General features: G+C 43.7%; 1 protein-coding gene across 4 annotated transcripts in view; it reads right to left on the bottom strand.

Moving 5' to 3' along the window:
• SLCO2B1 (solute carrier organic anion transporter family member 2B1) overlaps positions 1-16,057 on the bottom strand; it is a 132,236-nt gene that overhangs the window by 61,891 nt on the left and 54,288 nt on the right. For all 4 annotated transcript variants that reach the window (XM_050935548.1, XM_050933531.1, XM_050934169.1 and 1 more), the window contains 4 exons: positions 5,428-5,565; positions 5,133-5,295; positions 2,669-2,890; positions 1,431-1,529 (listed from right to left, as the gene is read on the bottom strand). In XM_050935548.1, coding sequence (XP_050791505.1) covers positions 1,431-1,529; positions 2,669-2,890; positions 5,133-5,295; positions 5,428-5,565 — 622 coding nt within the window. The remainder of the gene's footprint in view (positions 1-1,430; positions 1,530-2,668; positions 2,891-5,132; positions 5,296-5,427; positions 5,566-16,057) is intronic.

The raw sequence follows: 16,057 nt of genomic DNA on the forward strand, positions 1-16,057 counted from the left end.
TGCTCTGCACTGACATTAACAATCCCACGGCAGTTTTCTTAAGAATAAGAGTTTGTCCAATGTCCTTGACCCTGATTTTCCTTTGCCCCACGGTGAGTAGCCTGCTGCATGTCAGTTGGCTCCTACCTGCATGCCAGAGATAGTTGCTCCTGTACTAGTAGGTATCTGGATTGTGCAGAGTTTGAGGGTCCATCAGAGCAAAAGCTGTTATATAAATCGAAAAGACGATCTGGGTGAAGTAATATTTTTGATTGGTGCCTGAGCCTGCTTTTCTTGAGACAGCAGCATAAGTTTTGTTCTTAGGCTTTTCCACAGTGCTCATCCCCGTTACAACTCTGCTGACTGGCAAACAAGGCTGTTTCTGTCAGGATGGCTCTTCATTGCCCCCCCTACCTTCTGTGGTAGTCTCTAGTTTTGCCTTTGCTGACAGGCTGACGTTACCGGAGTGTTAGAGATCTTTCCTATGCCCAGCGAATCCCACAAATGTTCTCCTAACATAGTGCAGGACAAATGAAACTGAAAAAGCTTCAAGGACTTTAAGGGCAATTACTGCCCCTTTCTCTCCCTGATCTTTGTCTCTTCTCCTTGTTTTTGGTCTCTTTTCCCCCCCCCCATCTCTCCCCCCTCCTCAGTTACCCTGTTTTTCTGCACATTCCATGTCTCTTTTCTTTCTCTCCTCCACTCCTCTTCTGTGTCTCTTTCCTCCCCTTTCGTTTTCACTCTCCTCCTATGCACCCACCTGGAGAGCTGGTGGTGAGTGGAACATGCATACCCGTGCAGCTCCCATGCACCACTGGCTACGCAGAAGCAGTCGAGAGAAGCATAATGAATAAGGTGTAATCCTCATGGGCACCCTGCTAATAGAGCGGTGAGCACGGTAAGGACAGATAAATAAGTGTCATTCTCCTCGTGCCGGCAATATTGGAAGTGAGCTGCAGCACAGGTGTGAGTGAGCCCCAGGATTGAGGAAGGAGAAAACATGAGGAAAGCATGAAGTTTCTGAAGCAGCCATGCTTGATCTAATCCTCTGGCATTTGTGTGTGACCCTGAGTTAGAAGAGAAGCACTCACTTGCCATATCTGATTACTCGGAGAGTTCAGTCACTGCATTTACTGTACTTGGTTTACCACCCCCAGAATCATGCAAGCCGCTAGCAGAATGATTACAGGAAGCTCTGTTAATGCTCTCAGGCATATACAAGTGTGTCAGCAGAGTTAAAGGAAGTCAGGCTTTGCTTCACTTGATGGCAGATGAATAGCAGCGTCGCTGTACGCTTCATATCTTTTAAACTTCTTTGGCATCAGGATGCTAGCTCGCAGATCTAAAATAACATTGCCTATGGTAACAGGAAAGTTCTCCCCACCCCTACGCACACTCCCACACACTACATTACAAATGGATAATGGTCCTCAGAAACTACATGAACTCACCTGGGGAAACTTTGTCAATGTCCACATAAAAGCGCAAAATGGCAGATCCTAACATGAATGCTACGCCAGGTCCGATGACAGTCAGAGCAAAGAGGATTCCTGCAAAAAGAAACAGAACCTTTCTGCTGAGTGGAAAATGCTGGCTTTGAGAGGAGTGCATCCAGGGGACATGAAATACAAAACCACAGGAAAATAGGAACTACCAAATGAGGTCAGACCCAAAGTCCATCCAGCCCAGTATCTTGTCTCTGACTGGGGCCAGCACCAGAAAAAGGTGTAAGAACCCTGTAGTAGCAGGTATGGGTTAATCTACTCCCACATTAGGTCTCATCCTGGCATCTAATAATTAGTGATTGGCTTAAACTCTGAAGCATGAGTTCTAACATTCCTTCAAAAAATGTTGTTACCATTAATTATACCTCGCACTATCCTTGTTATTCATATAAATGTTCCACCTGTCTTTCAATCCTGCTAAGGTCTTGGCCTCATGGCTTCCGGTGGCAATAAGTTCCACAGTCTAATTACATGTCATGAGCAAAAGTATTTCCTTTTATCAGTTTTGAATTTCCCATTTTTTGATTTAATTGAATACCCCCTTGTTCTTTTAAGCAAAAAAGAGAAGCAAAATCTTTTATCTATCTCTTCTATACCATAAATTATTTTATATTCTTCTACCATTTCTCCTTTCTAGGTAAACAATCCCAATCTTTTCAATCTCTCTCCATAGGAGATTTATTCTATGCCCTCAATCATTTTTGTCCCTCTTCTCTGAACCCCTTGTGACTTCTGCAGTACTTCAGGGGCCAAACTCTGACTTCAGTTACTCTTCGTGTAAAACCTCCATTACATTCAAACCTGTACTCAAGATATATGCTGGCACTGTTCAGATTAAAAACTGTGCCATTCTCTTTGAAATGTTTTTTTGCTACCTCAATTTATCTACTTCAGCTTTTACATGGAAGCCCTCTTATGATAGCTACTGATGAAAAGCATGAACATACATAAAACTCAATTCTTTGTTACACTGAATCCTTGTGAAATATGTTTTAGGACTTTATGGCATTTATAGGAATTAAACTCTGGAGCAGCCAAAACTAAAAACACTTGAAGTTTCTTGTAGTCTAAGGGTCTGTTCTTGAGAGCGGAGCAGTCACACCTTGTCATGGAACTGGTCCCTCCAGCCCAGCATAAGAGCTGCTTTCCTTTCTTACCATAGTGGGATTCAATTCTAGTCTTACCTAAATAGAGAGGTGAGTTTCTCTCACTGGCAAAATCGTCAATGTAAGAGATCCCAAAGGGCTGGATGGGGACCCCTCCAATCCCTAGCAAAGCCTGGCCAATAAACAGGATCAGCAGGACCTCGCGGTTTTCTTTCACTGCATGTAGGGTGCAGTCTGTATCACTGAGGTTTCTGGTGGATATAGCAGGTTGGCAGAGATCAGTAGAATTGCTGAACACACCTGTGGAGGCAATGCAACACCCTTAAGTGCTCAAAGCTGAAGTTGGTGGACACCTAACCTTAGACGTGAAATATCCTCTGTAAAATGGCATCAGATACAGAGCTGCTGTTTGTCTCTCTGAGGGTTAGGTTGTGGCACTTAGCTACAACCCTGACTGTGGAGTCACACAGCCCATGGGGATCTCAGTCACCGACTGTGCCTCCAGAGGATTAATTCCTCCCCATGCTCTCCAGAGCACAAACAGTGATTGCAGTCTGGCATGTAGCTTGCTTTCTTGGTGCCGCAGCCCAGCTCCACCGCACAGTGCTTAAACCCTGCCACCTGGCATACAACACAGAGCATGCAGTCCCTACACTTCTCCAAAGGCAGGAGCTGAGATAGTCCTTGACTGCTGGCTTTTCCTCAATGCCGTGCTGGGGCCAGGGAAAATCTGGCTCTTAGTGATTTCTATAGCCATGTATGGTTTACAAATTAAACAAATGATGGGCTAAATTGGTCCATTCTGCCTCAGTGGACCAATGAAATTTCACAAGTGTTACACAGGGAAGAATTTGGCACAATATTTGTTTCTTTTAAAAAAATCTCTTTAGCTAGTCAATAACAACCTACCTAACAACAATGGCAAATACATGTAGATATATATCAAATAAACACAAGGCTTTAATTTAACATCCACACTGGGTACACGGTGCAAGACAATCAGAAACCAAATAAAAATGTATTTTCTGAGCTGTGAAAGATAATTATGATAAAAGAACAATGGCACTAAACAAAGTACAATAACTGTCACACTTAAAAATGTAGATGGAGGCAAAAAGGATAAAAATCAAATCCAATTAAAGAGGCAGTCTTCTCTCATCTACACTGACTTTGGTGGAGTTACTCTGGATTGATACCAGTGTAATGGAGATGGAGATGTGAGAGAAAAAAAATGGGTATCATAAAAAATTGTGAAATAATAGATAACGGATTTATCATGAAAGTAATGATCTAACTAATTAAGGAATATTGAAAAGTGTAGCATAACAGCCGCTTTTGAAAGTTCTTGAATTTTGTTGAGTCCCCGAATTCACTGAATTCAGGATTTGTCTTCTGTGTTTGACAGATCAGTCATCTCACCCAGGAAATGTCTGCCCTATCCAAGGGCCTATCATGAAGTGTAGGTTGAACTAGTTTCCATACTTTCATTAGCCCTTGTTCCCTGGATAAAGCTGTGAATTAGTCACTTCATAAAACCTCTTTTGGAGGCTGTAACTGAGGAAATATTAATGGAAAAGTACAATGCAGACCTAGTCTGTGACCCCAGCTGTGTTCTGGCTGGTCTATACTGGTGGAGTGATCCAAGAAAATAGGGAAAAGGCCTCTTAGAGAAGTCTCTAAAGGATTTTGTAGAGTCTGATAGTAGGATTTCTATTATTACTGTGATTGAGGATTATGACTTTGAGGTCAAGGTGCAGGATGACTAACCTCCACCAGAATATTTTCTTTCTATTCTCATCTTCTCACTTCTTCCATGAACCCTTCTGTGCCTGTAAATCCCCTCCCCAACCTGGTCCTCCATATCCTACCATCTCCTCCTTCACATCCCTTCCTAAAAGTTACTTCTTCAATCAAGCCCGCAAAGACCAGTCTTCCCCAGAAGGAAGCATCAATGAAATCACAAATAAAGTAAGAAAGATTTAAAATCCGGGCACTTGTGCCTATGATCACTGCTCTACCACTGCTGTTGGCTGTATCCAATCCTCTTTCTTCACCTACAGTTTAAAGACCCGTCCTGCAAACCTTTGCTCACGTATGTATTCTCCTTGATTTGGGCTGAACTCGGTGGGACTACTTGTGTAAGGACAACTTGTGTGAGTAATGATTTGCAGGATTAGACCCTTGATTGTAATCTCTTTAGGGTCGGGACCTAGGGTACATTTGGTGCCCTAAATAATCATAACAAAGGGGGAAGCAGGAAGTAGAAGTAGCAGCATAGCTAAGAACGTAAATGCTTTAGATCTCATTTTCATTTGCTCTGACTCCAGCTTAGGAGCTGTTTTCTTGTTATTCCTCTCTTGGATTCACCTTGGTCAATGTTTACCTCTTGGGACAGTACATTTTAATTTCTGAAAACAAAAGTTCAATATCTGCTTCTTTGGCATCATATTCCACATTTTTATGCTTTGCAGTTAATAAAACCTCAAGAAAATATTTCCCCTTTTACCTGTTCCCAAAAGGTATATACATTTAGAGTACCTACTGGCAATGGACTGGTCATATTTGTAGTGCCCGGTTATAAAGTGAGGAAGAGACATGAGAAACCCAGCTATGGATACAAGAATAGCGCCGCAGCCAATGAAACGGGGCCTGTTCACTCTGCTTCCAAAGTAACTTACAAAGACTATCAGCAATGTGTTCCCAACCTGCAGTAGGAGACAGAGATTAAAAAGCCTCTGAAACACTTTGTAAATGACCTCCTTAGGACAGACAAGAATACAGGAGAGTTGTGTGGGTGGGAGATCACAAGAAAGAATTTTGAATATAGTAGAAGTTACCTCATTGAAGGAAGCGAGCAATCCAGATGTCTGACTGGATAAGCCATACCGCTTCTCAATTGTTGAAATTGAGCTTTTCAGATAGCCAGATAGCAGGAGCTGGGAGAGCTGGAGAAACCCATGGCAGAATACAAAAAACTGCAGACACAAAAAAATAATCCACTCAGTGTGGTTATTGCTATTGAAAGTTGTAACCTAAAAATAAACTATTTTTTCAAACTTTCTTATATTTAACTAAAACAATCACTTAAAATAAGAAGTGCGATGGTCACTGAACATGTGGGATCAATTTTAAAATATCACTACCGTTATTCATTTCAGAGTGGTAGCCGTGTTAGTCTGTATCAGCAAAAAACAAAGAGGAGTCCTTGTGGCACCTTAGAGATTAACAAATTTATTTGGGCATAATCTTTCATGGGCTAAAACCCACTTGATCAGATGCATGGAGTGAAAATACAATAAGCACAAAATATATTATAGCACATGAAGGGCATTACCTTACCAAGTTGGGGAGTTGGTGCTAATGAGGCCAATTCAATTAAGGTGGAAGTGGCCTATTCTCAACACTTGACAAGAAGGAGTGAATGTCAAGGGAGGGAAAATTACTTTTGTAGTGCTAACGAGGTCAATGCAATCAAGGTGGATGTTGCCCATTTCCAACAGTTGACAAGAAGGTGTGAGTATCAGCAGAGGGAAAACTATTTGTTGTAGTGACCCATTCACTCCCAGTCTTTATTCAAGCCTAATTTGATGGTGTCCAGTTTGTAAATTAATTCTAGTTCTGCAGTTTCTTCTTGGAGTCTATTTTTGAAGTTTTTTTTGTTGAAGAATTGCCACTTTTAAGTCTGTTATTGAGTGTCCAGTGAGGCTGAATTGTTCTCCTACTGGTTTTTGAATGTTACAGTTCTTGATGTCTGATTTGTGTCCATTTATTCTTTTGTGTAGAGACTGTCTGGTCTGGCCAATATACCTGGCAGCAGGGCATTGCTGGCCCATGATTGCATATATCACATTGGTAGATGTGCAGGTGAATGATCCCCTGATAGTGTGGCTGAAGACCTTACCACAGTTGGTAAGACAACTCTCATCTTTTCATGTGCTATAATATATATTTTGCCTACTGTATTTTTCACTCCAAGGCTCTGATAAAGTGGGTTTTATCCCATGAAAGCTTATGCCCAAATGCATTTGTTTTAGTCTCTAAGGTGCCACAAGGACTCCTCATTATTTTTACTACTGTTATTGAGTGCGGGCATTGCTGGTGAGATTCCAGAGACTGGAGTAATTTATCCCCAGAGCAGGTATACACTTATCTCCCACCCTCCAGATACTGGACATTGATCCTGACCTGGTGGCACTATCCCTGGGGCTAGAGAGTGGTTCAGTCACCGGGTCCCTTAAACACTTCTCTGCTGAAACTGCCAACAAGAGTGCCAGCTGCTGCCAGCTGAGCCAGGGCCAGCTGTGCATTAGAAACTGGGCTTAGAAAATCAAACTGATTTCATACGGGACACTATCAACTTGCACTGGCTTTGACGTGGTGGTCAAGAAATGGACAGCTCCATAGCCATTTCTACTTTCCATGACTCAGAACCATCCAGTTGCCTGGCTTTTGCTGGGTTAGAGTCACATACAGAGGAAATGTCCCATGCTTCGTTGTATTTCTTAACAATCATTTTGTTCTGAACAAAGTCAAAACAGATGTTCCCCCAGCCAAATCTTGAGTGCTTTGATGACTGACTATCTAATCTCAGGGCTCAGCAGAATGAACAGAGCCACCCCTGTATTCATTTCAGAACATTATGGGAGCAATTCGAAAAAAACCTCTGCTATCAGTGTGGATTTGTGCATCCATCCAGTCCAAATCCAGGATTTGTCACATCCTCTACTGTGTGTAACAGACCACACTACTGCTATTTCTATTTTCAAGTATGTGTTTACCTTGGCTCCCTCTTGAGTGACTTCCCGGTAATACTTGGTATTTCCATAAACCTTTTCATCCTAGGTTATCAAATACTGGCACATATTATTCTCCCTATTTTACAGATCAGGGGATTGATGTACAGAGAGATCCAATGACTTGCCCAAGGAGTTATACTAAATGAGTGATAGAGTTGGGAAAAGAACCCAGCTCCTTTAAGTCCTGTGCTCGATCTCTCAGACCATGCAAGTGCCTTCGTTATTTGAATGAAAGAGGAAAAAGAGATGTTGACTTTAGGAGAGTTGAGGAGATCATAGGCCCCTATTTGTCTTTTGTTGCACCATTTTCTACTGCATTTCATCATGCAGTGTGATAGGAATTTTATATTAATTTGTTGGATCATGACATCAGGTTCTTTGACTTGTATGTTCTAGAAAGAAGCTCTTCAGCTTTGGAAAGACAAAGAACTATTTACAACAATATTAACCCAGTGGTGAGGGGCTGGGGAGAGAGGAAACATTTTTACATTAGGAAATGCGTAGGGTCATCTGTGGTTGGGAAACTGGTTGATTCTCTAGCTATCTATTGCAGATATCTAAAGTGTCCTCAAAATGGCAGAGATTGTATACATACTCTCTCTCTTCCTTCATTAATTGACCAGCAGGATTGTATTCACTGGTTCCCTACAGGTTTCCTCAAGAACAATAACATGGATAGTGGCCTGCCCTCTCCCAACCTGCAGAGACTGTTCCTCATGGTGCCCCCAGAAAGTTGCTTCCATGAGGTCAAGGGGAGGGAAGAAGAAGGCTTCAGATGTGGCATCCTTCTCCTGTATCTCCTCATCTTGTTCCATCAGACTGATCCTCCTTTCAATGGAATAGAGGGGACAGTCTGCCCCCGGCTTTTTATGTCAGTGCATATCTATGATAGTTTTGAATTTTGTAAAAAAACATCCTTGTTCCTACTATTGAGGTTACTTTAATGATTTTCTGGGCAGCAGAAGACCTCTCAAATCTCCATGCATCAGCCCTGCTCTTTGTACTGCAGCATAGACCGCTCACTTAAGCACCTTCTGTGTTAGGTCCCTTTGGATAAGCTGAAGTTTCAGACAACACTAGGTTGACCAGACAGCAAATGTGAAAAACCGGGACGGGTTTGGGGGGTAATAGAAGAAATATAAGAAAAGGACCCAAAATTCAGGATTTTCTCTATAAAATCAAGACATCTGGTCACCCTAGACAACACTCTGTCTGATTAAGAGGTCATTTTCCTGCATGAAAGTTTCTGATAGAAAAGATACTGCACATATGAAGAACCAAGGAAGGGCAGACAGCAATAGCTAGAGCCAGGCATAATGCCAGCTGGCAATATATAGATCTCCTGTACACATGGCTTGCAGCACCTCTACAATTTCTGAACCAATATGTTAAATCGTTCCATGCTACATCAGTCCCTCTGGGGCAGGGACTATCAAATGAGGATGTATCATATGGTGATGCCAACTAAGACTAAAGATGATAAAATCAAACTTGATGGACCTGTGCTCTAAGCCAGAATTTGAAAAATTAAACTTTCCTTTCTATAGCACGTCTCCTCCAACAGTCTCAAAGCACTTCTGAAACACGGCTAAGCCTCACAACACCAGAATGTAAGTATATTGTATCAATTTTATTGGCTGTGCAATGAGTCAATGGTGAGAAGAGAATCTAGAAGTCCAGCTGCCAAGATCCCATTGTTCTAACCATGATGTAACTCCCCTTCTATTTGTAGAGAGAAAAGGTTAGTACATTTGGCCACTATACCTCCAAATCTATCTCTCTCTCTCTCGGTGCACTATCAGGCCAGAACCTATTGCACTGAAATATCTTCCTGTTCTCTTTCCTTTGTAATACCTTCATAGAAGATTGACAGTGAGAGAAATTGTATTGTCAGTCTCACCCCTACCCATTTGTCAGACACGGATCACAGTGCTCCGGTATCCTTGGAGTTTGAAATTAACAAAGCATTTCCCCTTGCCACCTCTTGGATTTCTTCTCCTATCACTGGGTAACAGATCAGCATACATTGTAGGCTCTACCAAAGCAGAAGCTTGTTTGTTTGTTTGTTTGTTTTAAAATTTCTTAGTGACACTGCAATAGATTTTGAAGGCACTACTAGTTTTTTTGACCCAAGATGACATTTCCTGTGGGATTACAACAGTTTTCAGGTGTTAGAAATGTGGGGTTTATGGCACTTGAAGGCATCAATTTAAAAGTAGGTTCTCTTTTAGTTCAGTAAACTGTAATTTACTAATTTGCATTAATCCAGATCAAACACCTGAATAAGAACACAGATCTCAATGTTTCTATGTGTCTCAGAACTCAACATCTGTTTATATTCATTCTATTCAGGTTCTTACACAGCCCTCATCACCGTGTTAGCTGCTTGCCTTCCAGAAGTGCATTAAGCCACGTGACTAGCAGCTGTCATTTGTGGTTCTTTGTTCTCTTTTCTTCTCTCCAGCAGGAAATTATGTATTGTGTTATTTGTATACTGTGGTGTGTGTTTCGTTTAATAAGAATAACAGTGCAGAGCAGGAAGATGATAGTTCCTCTCTACGAGCAACACACTGAGTCACAACCAACTTAAAACCAGAAATAGGTCAACAAACAAAAGGAAATCAGAGAAAAATAACAAAAATGAATAATAATTTTAAGGGATTTACTGGAGAAACAATTCCAAGATCCAAAGATATGGGGCCCCAGTCCATTGCTATGGCCTTTGGGGGCAGGATCCTTGGCAGCAGAAAGTTCATTGGAGGATTACAGCAGCACAAGAAAGCCACATTCTTCCTTAAATCAGGGACCCCCAGCAGGCCAGTGCAGCTCCCAGTGTGGAGGTGCTTATGAGGGAGGGGCACAGTCAGGGGATATGATGATTTAATGCTCCTATGGCACCCTATGGAGATGAAAGCTGCCCACCCCCAGCAGAAATAGCTGCCTGCCCTCCATTAGCTGATGGATTCTGCCATTCCCTGGAACACACTAGATCAGGTTGGCACAGGGAGGCGCAATGTGCTCATAGGGAGCTGGACCAGCATCTGGACTCTTTCTGAGAAGGAAGCAAAAGAGATTTTTAAATTCTTAGATTCTGCGATAGAGGCCCTGGGACAGGGAAACAGACAAGATGGCCTTAGGGCTTTTCCACCTCATGTGTAGACATTTTAAAAAACCTTAACAAAGAAGAGCACTGTACACATGATTCTCACCCAGGGACTAGCTGAGAGAGAGAATTAACCACCCATGACAGATGTCAGTCAGTCACATCACCTAGTGCACATTGGTGGAAGATGCTCAAGTACTACGGTGAACTGAGTGATATAAGAACCTACTTAGAATAGAATCTCTAGCTTTCTCCTGCAGCTCCAAGGAAAAAAAGGATGATGTAGAGTCCATTTAGCATAAGCAAGATATTCCAGTCTGACAGTTTATTGTTTCAGCCACAGGTGGAGAGTGGTCACAATCCAGAACAAATGGGAAAATTCTTCCTACCTGCTAATTCCCTGGGAATAAACAGCTGGCAAACATTTTTCACTCTTTACAGCCCCATGGAGATGTATCAGGGTCTGGAGCTGCTTACCTGAGCAAAATGGATGGCATGCACTATTACTGCACTTTGCATCAAAGAATCTCCAAGCATAGTACAAACATTAAAGAATTCAGCTTCATATCACCCCTAAGAGATAGGGAAGCATTATTATCCTCTTTGAGAAGTCAAGGAGACCTAGAGAGATATGTGACTTGCCCAAGGCTAAACAGAAAGTCAATGTTGGAGCTGGGAATAGAACTCACGTCTTCTGATGTACCCTATGTGACAAAATTAGATGATAATAGAATAATAGAATATTAGGGTTGGAAGAGACCTCAGGAGGTCATCTAGTCCAATCCCCTCCTCAAAGGAGGACCAACACCAACTAAATCATCCCAGCCAGGGCTTTATCAAGCCAGGCCTCCAAAACTCTAAGGATGGAGATTCCACCACTGTCCTAGGTAATCCATTCCAGTGCTTCACCACCCTCCTAGTGAAATAGTGTTTCCTAATATCCAACCTAGATCTCCCCCGTTGCAACTTGAGACCATTGCTTCTTGTTCTGTCATCTGCCACCACTGAGAACAGCCAAGCTCCTTTCTCTTTGGAACCCCCTTCAGGTAGTTGAAGGCTGTTATCAAATCCCCCCTCATTCTTCTCTTCTGCAGACTACATAACCCCGGTTTCCTCAGCCTTTCCTCATAAGTCATGTACCACAGTTCCCTAATAATTTCCATTGCCCTCCGCTGGACTCTCTCCAATTTGTCCACATCCCTTCTGTAGTGGGGAGACCAAAACTGGATGCAATACTCCAAATGTGGGCTCACCAGTGCTGAACAGAGGGGAATAATCACTTCCCTCGATCAGCTGGCACTACTTCTACTAATACAGACCAAAATGCCGTTGGCCTTCTTGGCAACAAGGGCACACTGCTGACTCATATCCAGTTTATCATTCACTATAATCCCTAGGTCCTTTTCTGCACTTGTCCTTATTGAGCCTCATCAGATTTATATGGCCCAATCCTCCAGTTTGTTTGCGTCACTCTGAACCCTATCCCTACCCTCCAGCATATCTACCTCTCCTCCCAGCTTAGTGTCATCTGCAAACTTGCTTAGGGTGCAATTCATCTCATCATCCAGATCATTAATAAAGATGTTGAACAAAACCGGCCCCAGGACCAACCCTTGGGGAACTCTGCTAGATACTGGATGCCAACTAGACATCGAGCCGTTGATCATTACCTGTTGAGCCCGACAATCTAGCCAGCTTTATATCCTCCTTATAGTCCATTCATCCAATCCACTGTTATTTAAATTACTGGCAAGAATACTGTGGGATACCATATCAAAAGCTTTGCTAAAGTCAAGGCATATCACATCCACCGCTTTCCCCATATCCACAAAGCCAGTTATCTCATCATAGAAGTCAATCAGGTTGGTCAGGCATGACTTGCCCTTGGTGAATCCATTTTAACCATTTCTGATCACTTCCTCTCCTCCAAGTGCTTCAAAATGGATTCCTTGAGGACCTGCTCCATGATTTTGCCAGGGACAGAAGTGAGGTTGTAGTTCCCTGGGTTCTCTTTCTTCCCTTTTTAAAATGTGGGCACTTTATTTGCCTTTTTCCAATCGTCTGTGACCTCCCCCGATCGCCACAAAATTTCAAAGATAATGGTCAATGGCTATGCAATCACATCAGTCAACTCCCTCAGCATTCTTGGATGCGTTAGATCTGGACCCCTGGACTTGTGCATGTTCAGCTTTTCTAAATAGTCCTTAACCTGTTCTTTCACCACTGAGGGCTGCTCACCTCCTCCCCATACTGTGTTGCCCAGTGCAGTAGTCTGGGAGCTGACCTTGTCTGTGAAGACCGAGGCAAAAAAAGCATTGAGTATTTCAGATTTTTCCATGTCATCTGTCACTATGTTGCCTCCCCCATTCAGTAAGAGTCCCACACTATACCTGATCTCCTTCTTGTTGCTAACATACCTCTAGAAACCCTTCTTGTTACCCTCCACATACCTTGCTAGCTGCAACTCAAATTGGCCTTGGCCTTCCTGATTACATCCCTGCATGATCTAGCAATATTTTTATATTCCTCCCTAGTCATTTGTCCAAATTTCCACTTCTTGTAAGCTTCCTTTTTGAGTTTAAGCTCACCAAAGATTTCAGTGTTAAGTCAAGCTGGTCACCTGCCATATTTGCTATTCTTTCTGCACATGGGAATGGTTTGTTCTTGCACCCTCAATAAGGCTTCTTTAAAATAGAGCCAGCTCTTCTGCACTCCTTTCCTGTTCATATTAACCTCCCAGGCGATCCCTCCCATCAGTTCCCTAAGGGAGTCTAAGTCTGCTTTTCTGAAGTCCAGGGTCTGTATTTTGCTACTCTCCTTCCTTCCTTATGTCAGGATCCTGAACTCAACCATCTCATGGTCACTGCTGCCTAGGTTGCCACCCACTTCTACTTCCCCTACCAATTCTTCCCTGTTTGTAAGCAGCAGGTCAAGAGGAGCACGGCCTCTAGTTGATTCCTCCAGCACTTGTACCAGGAAGTTGTCCCCAATACTCTCCAAAAGCTTCCTGGCTTGTCTGTGTATTGCTGGGTTATGATATTCTGGGTTAGGATTGTTTCCAGTGGAAACTAAGGCTTCCAGTGAGCATGCTTAACTGCAGCTTTTCTCAATGACTATCTCAGTGCATTATTCTGCAGAATGCCACTTCTTTTGTATCTAATATAGAGGACAATGCAAGGAAAGCTTCAATTTGGATCAAGATGTGTTCACCAAGAGTATGGAGAACAAGCCAGAGAGATAAGTCCAGCCACTTGCTTCCATAATCCTCTTCCTGCTGTTAAAAGTGACCATAGGTTTTGCCTTATATAAATTTTTGCTCCCAGACATGTGATGTGCCACATATGTATAGTAAGTACCAGTGGCTTTGCCTATGCTTTGGCTGATGAAGCCAAATCAAATCTTTCACTTGACACTCCTGTCAAGTTTTCTGAGTTGCCCAAGATCAATGCTCAAATGCCTGTAAAAAAATTATGGTTTTATCAGGAATAGTGTCTTGTCTCCAGAAGGAAGAAATAAATTGGCAGCAATAATTTCCAGCTTTTTGTGAGCTAAGGATTCTTTGCCATTGCAATAAACAGTGAATCAGAGAATTGTATGACTGGAAGGGACCTCAAGATGTCATCTAGTCCAGTCCCCTGCACTCATGGCAGGACTAAGTATTATCTAGACCATCCCTGACAGGTGTTTGTCTAACCTGCTTTAAAAAAATCTTCAATGATGGAGATTCCACAACCTCCCTAGGCAATTTATTCCAGGGTTTAACCACCATGATAGATAGGAAGTTTTTCCTAATGTCCAACCTATACCATCTGTGCTGCAATTTAAGTCCATTGCTTCTTGTTCTACCCTCAGAGGTTAAGAAGACAAATGTTCCCCCCCTCCTTCTTGTAACAACCATTTATGTACTTGAAAACTGTTATCATGTCCTCTCTCAGTCTTCTCTTCTCCAGACTAAACAAACCCAATTTCTTCAATCTTCCCTCCTAGGTCATGTTCCTGCTTGGTTGTGACCACTGATAACTACTCTCTGGGAACGGTTTTTCAACCAGTTATGCACCCACCTAATAGTAGCTCCATCTAGGTCAGGGTGATCAAACTACGGCCTGGGGGCCTGATCTGGCCCACCAGCCATTTTAAGCTGGCCCTTGATCTCCCACTGGGGAGCAGGCTTTGCCCACTCTGGCGCTCCAGCTGGGGAGCAGGGTCAAGGGGCGCTCCACATGGCTTCTGGAAGCTGTGACATGGCCCCCTTCCAGCTCATACGTGCTCCTATGGCCCCACTCCAATGGCCCCCTCTAGCATGCCAATATAACTTGCAGGGGCGGTGCCTGCAGATGGGGCATTGTGCAGAGCTGCCTGACTGTGCCTCTGTGTAGGAGTCGGAGAAGGGACATGCAGCTTCTTCCAGGAGCCACTTGAGGTAAGTGCCGCCCAGAGCCTGCACCCTCAGCTTCTCCCCGTGCTCCAACCCCCTGCCCCAGCATTCACTCTCCGCACACATTCATTCCAACTCTTTTGGTCCCAGACCAGAGCACCCTCCTGCACCCCAAACCCCTCATCTCCAGCCCCACCCCAGAGCCTGCACCCTCAGCTGGAGCCTCACTCACTCCCTGCAACCCACTCCCCCACTCCAGCCAGGAGCCCCCTCCCACACCCTGAACTCCTCCTTTCTGGCCCCAACTTTCTGTACCCCCAACCAGAGCCCTCACCCCCTCCTGCACCCCAGCCCCAATTTTGTGAGCATTCATGTCCCGCCATACAATTTCTATTCCTAGATATGGCCCTCGGGCCAAAAGATTTGCCCACCCCTGATCTAGATTGTAGTATATTATTGGGTTATTGTGTTACTATTATACTTTCTTCCATTTCCCTGGGAGAAAAGGATGTGGGACTCTTATCAGAATTGCCAGCATGGTTAGAAAACCAGGTTCCTATTTGCCCAGATAGTGTATGATTCTACAAGTGTAAAATAAATACATAAATAAATAAATCTGCTAGTCTTTAAGGTGCCCCGGACTCCTCATTGTTTCTATAAGTAGAAGAATCCCATGAACAGGTACTGACAGGGGACCGACTGGCTAAGCAGCAGTTCTGCAGAAAAGGACCTGGGGATTACAGTGGACGAGAAGCTGGATAGGAATCAGCAGTGTGCCCTTGTTGCCAAGAAGGCTAATGGCATTTTGGGCTCCATTAGTAGGAGCACTGCCAGCAGATCGAGGGAAGTGATTATTCCCCTCTATTCAGCAATGGTGAGGCCTCACCTGAAGTATTGCATCCTGTTTTGGTCCCCCCACTATAGAAGGGATTAGGGGGCTGGGGAACATGACCAGGGGTGTCTCCAAGCCCCAGCACGCCAAGCATGTGCTTGGGGCAGCAAGTCGCAGGGGGCTTCTCTGGGAGGTCCGCCGAAGCCGCAGGACCAGCGGACCCTCTGCAGGCAAGCCACCGAAGGCAGACTGCCTGCCGTGCTTGGGGCGGCAAAATGCCTAGAGCCGCCCCTGCACATGACTTACGAGGAGCGGCTGAGAGAACTGGCATTATTTAGTCTGCATAAGAGAAAAGTGAGGG

This window comes from Gopherus flavomarginatus, chromosome 1 (genome assembly GCF_025201925.1).
Source record: "Gopherus flavomarginatus isolate rGopFla2 chromosome 1, rGopFla2.mat.asm, whole genome shotgun sequence".
Classification (NCBI taxonomy): Eukaryota; Metazoa; Chordata; order Testudines; family Testudinidae; genus Gopherus; species Gopherus flavomarginatus.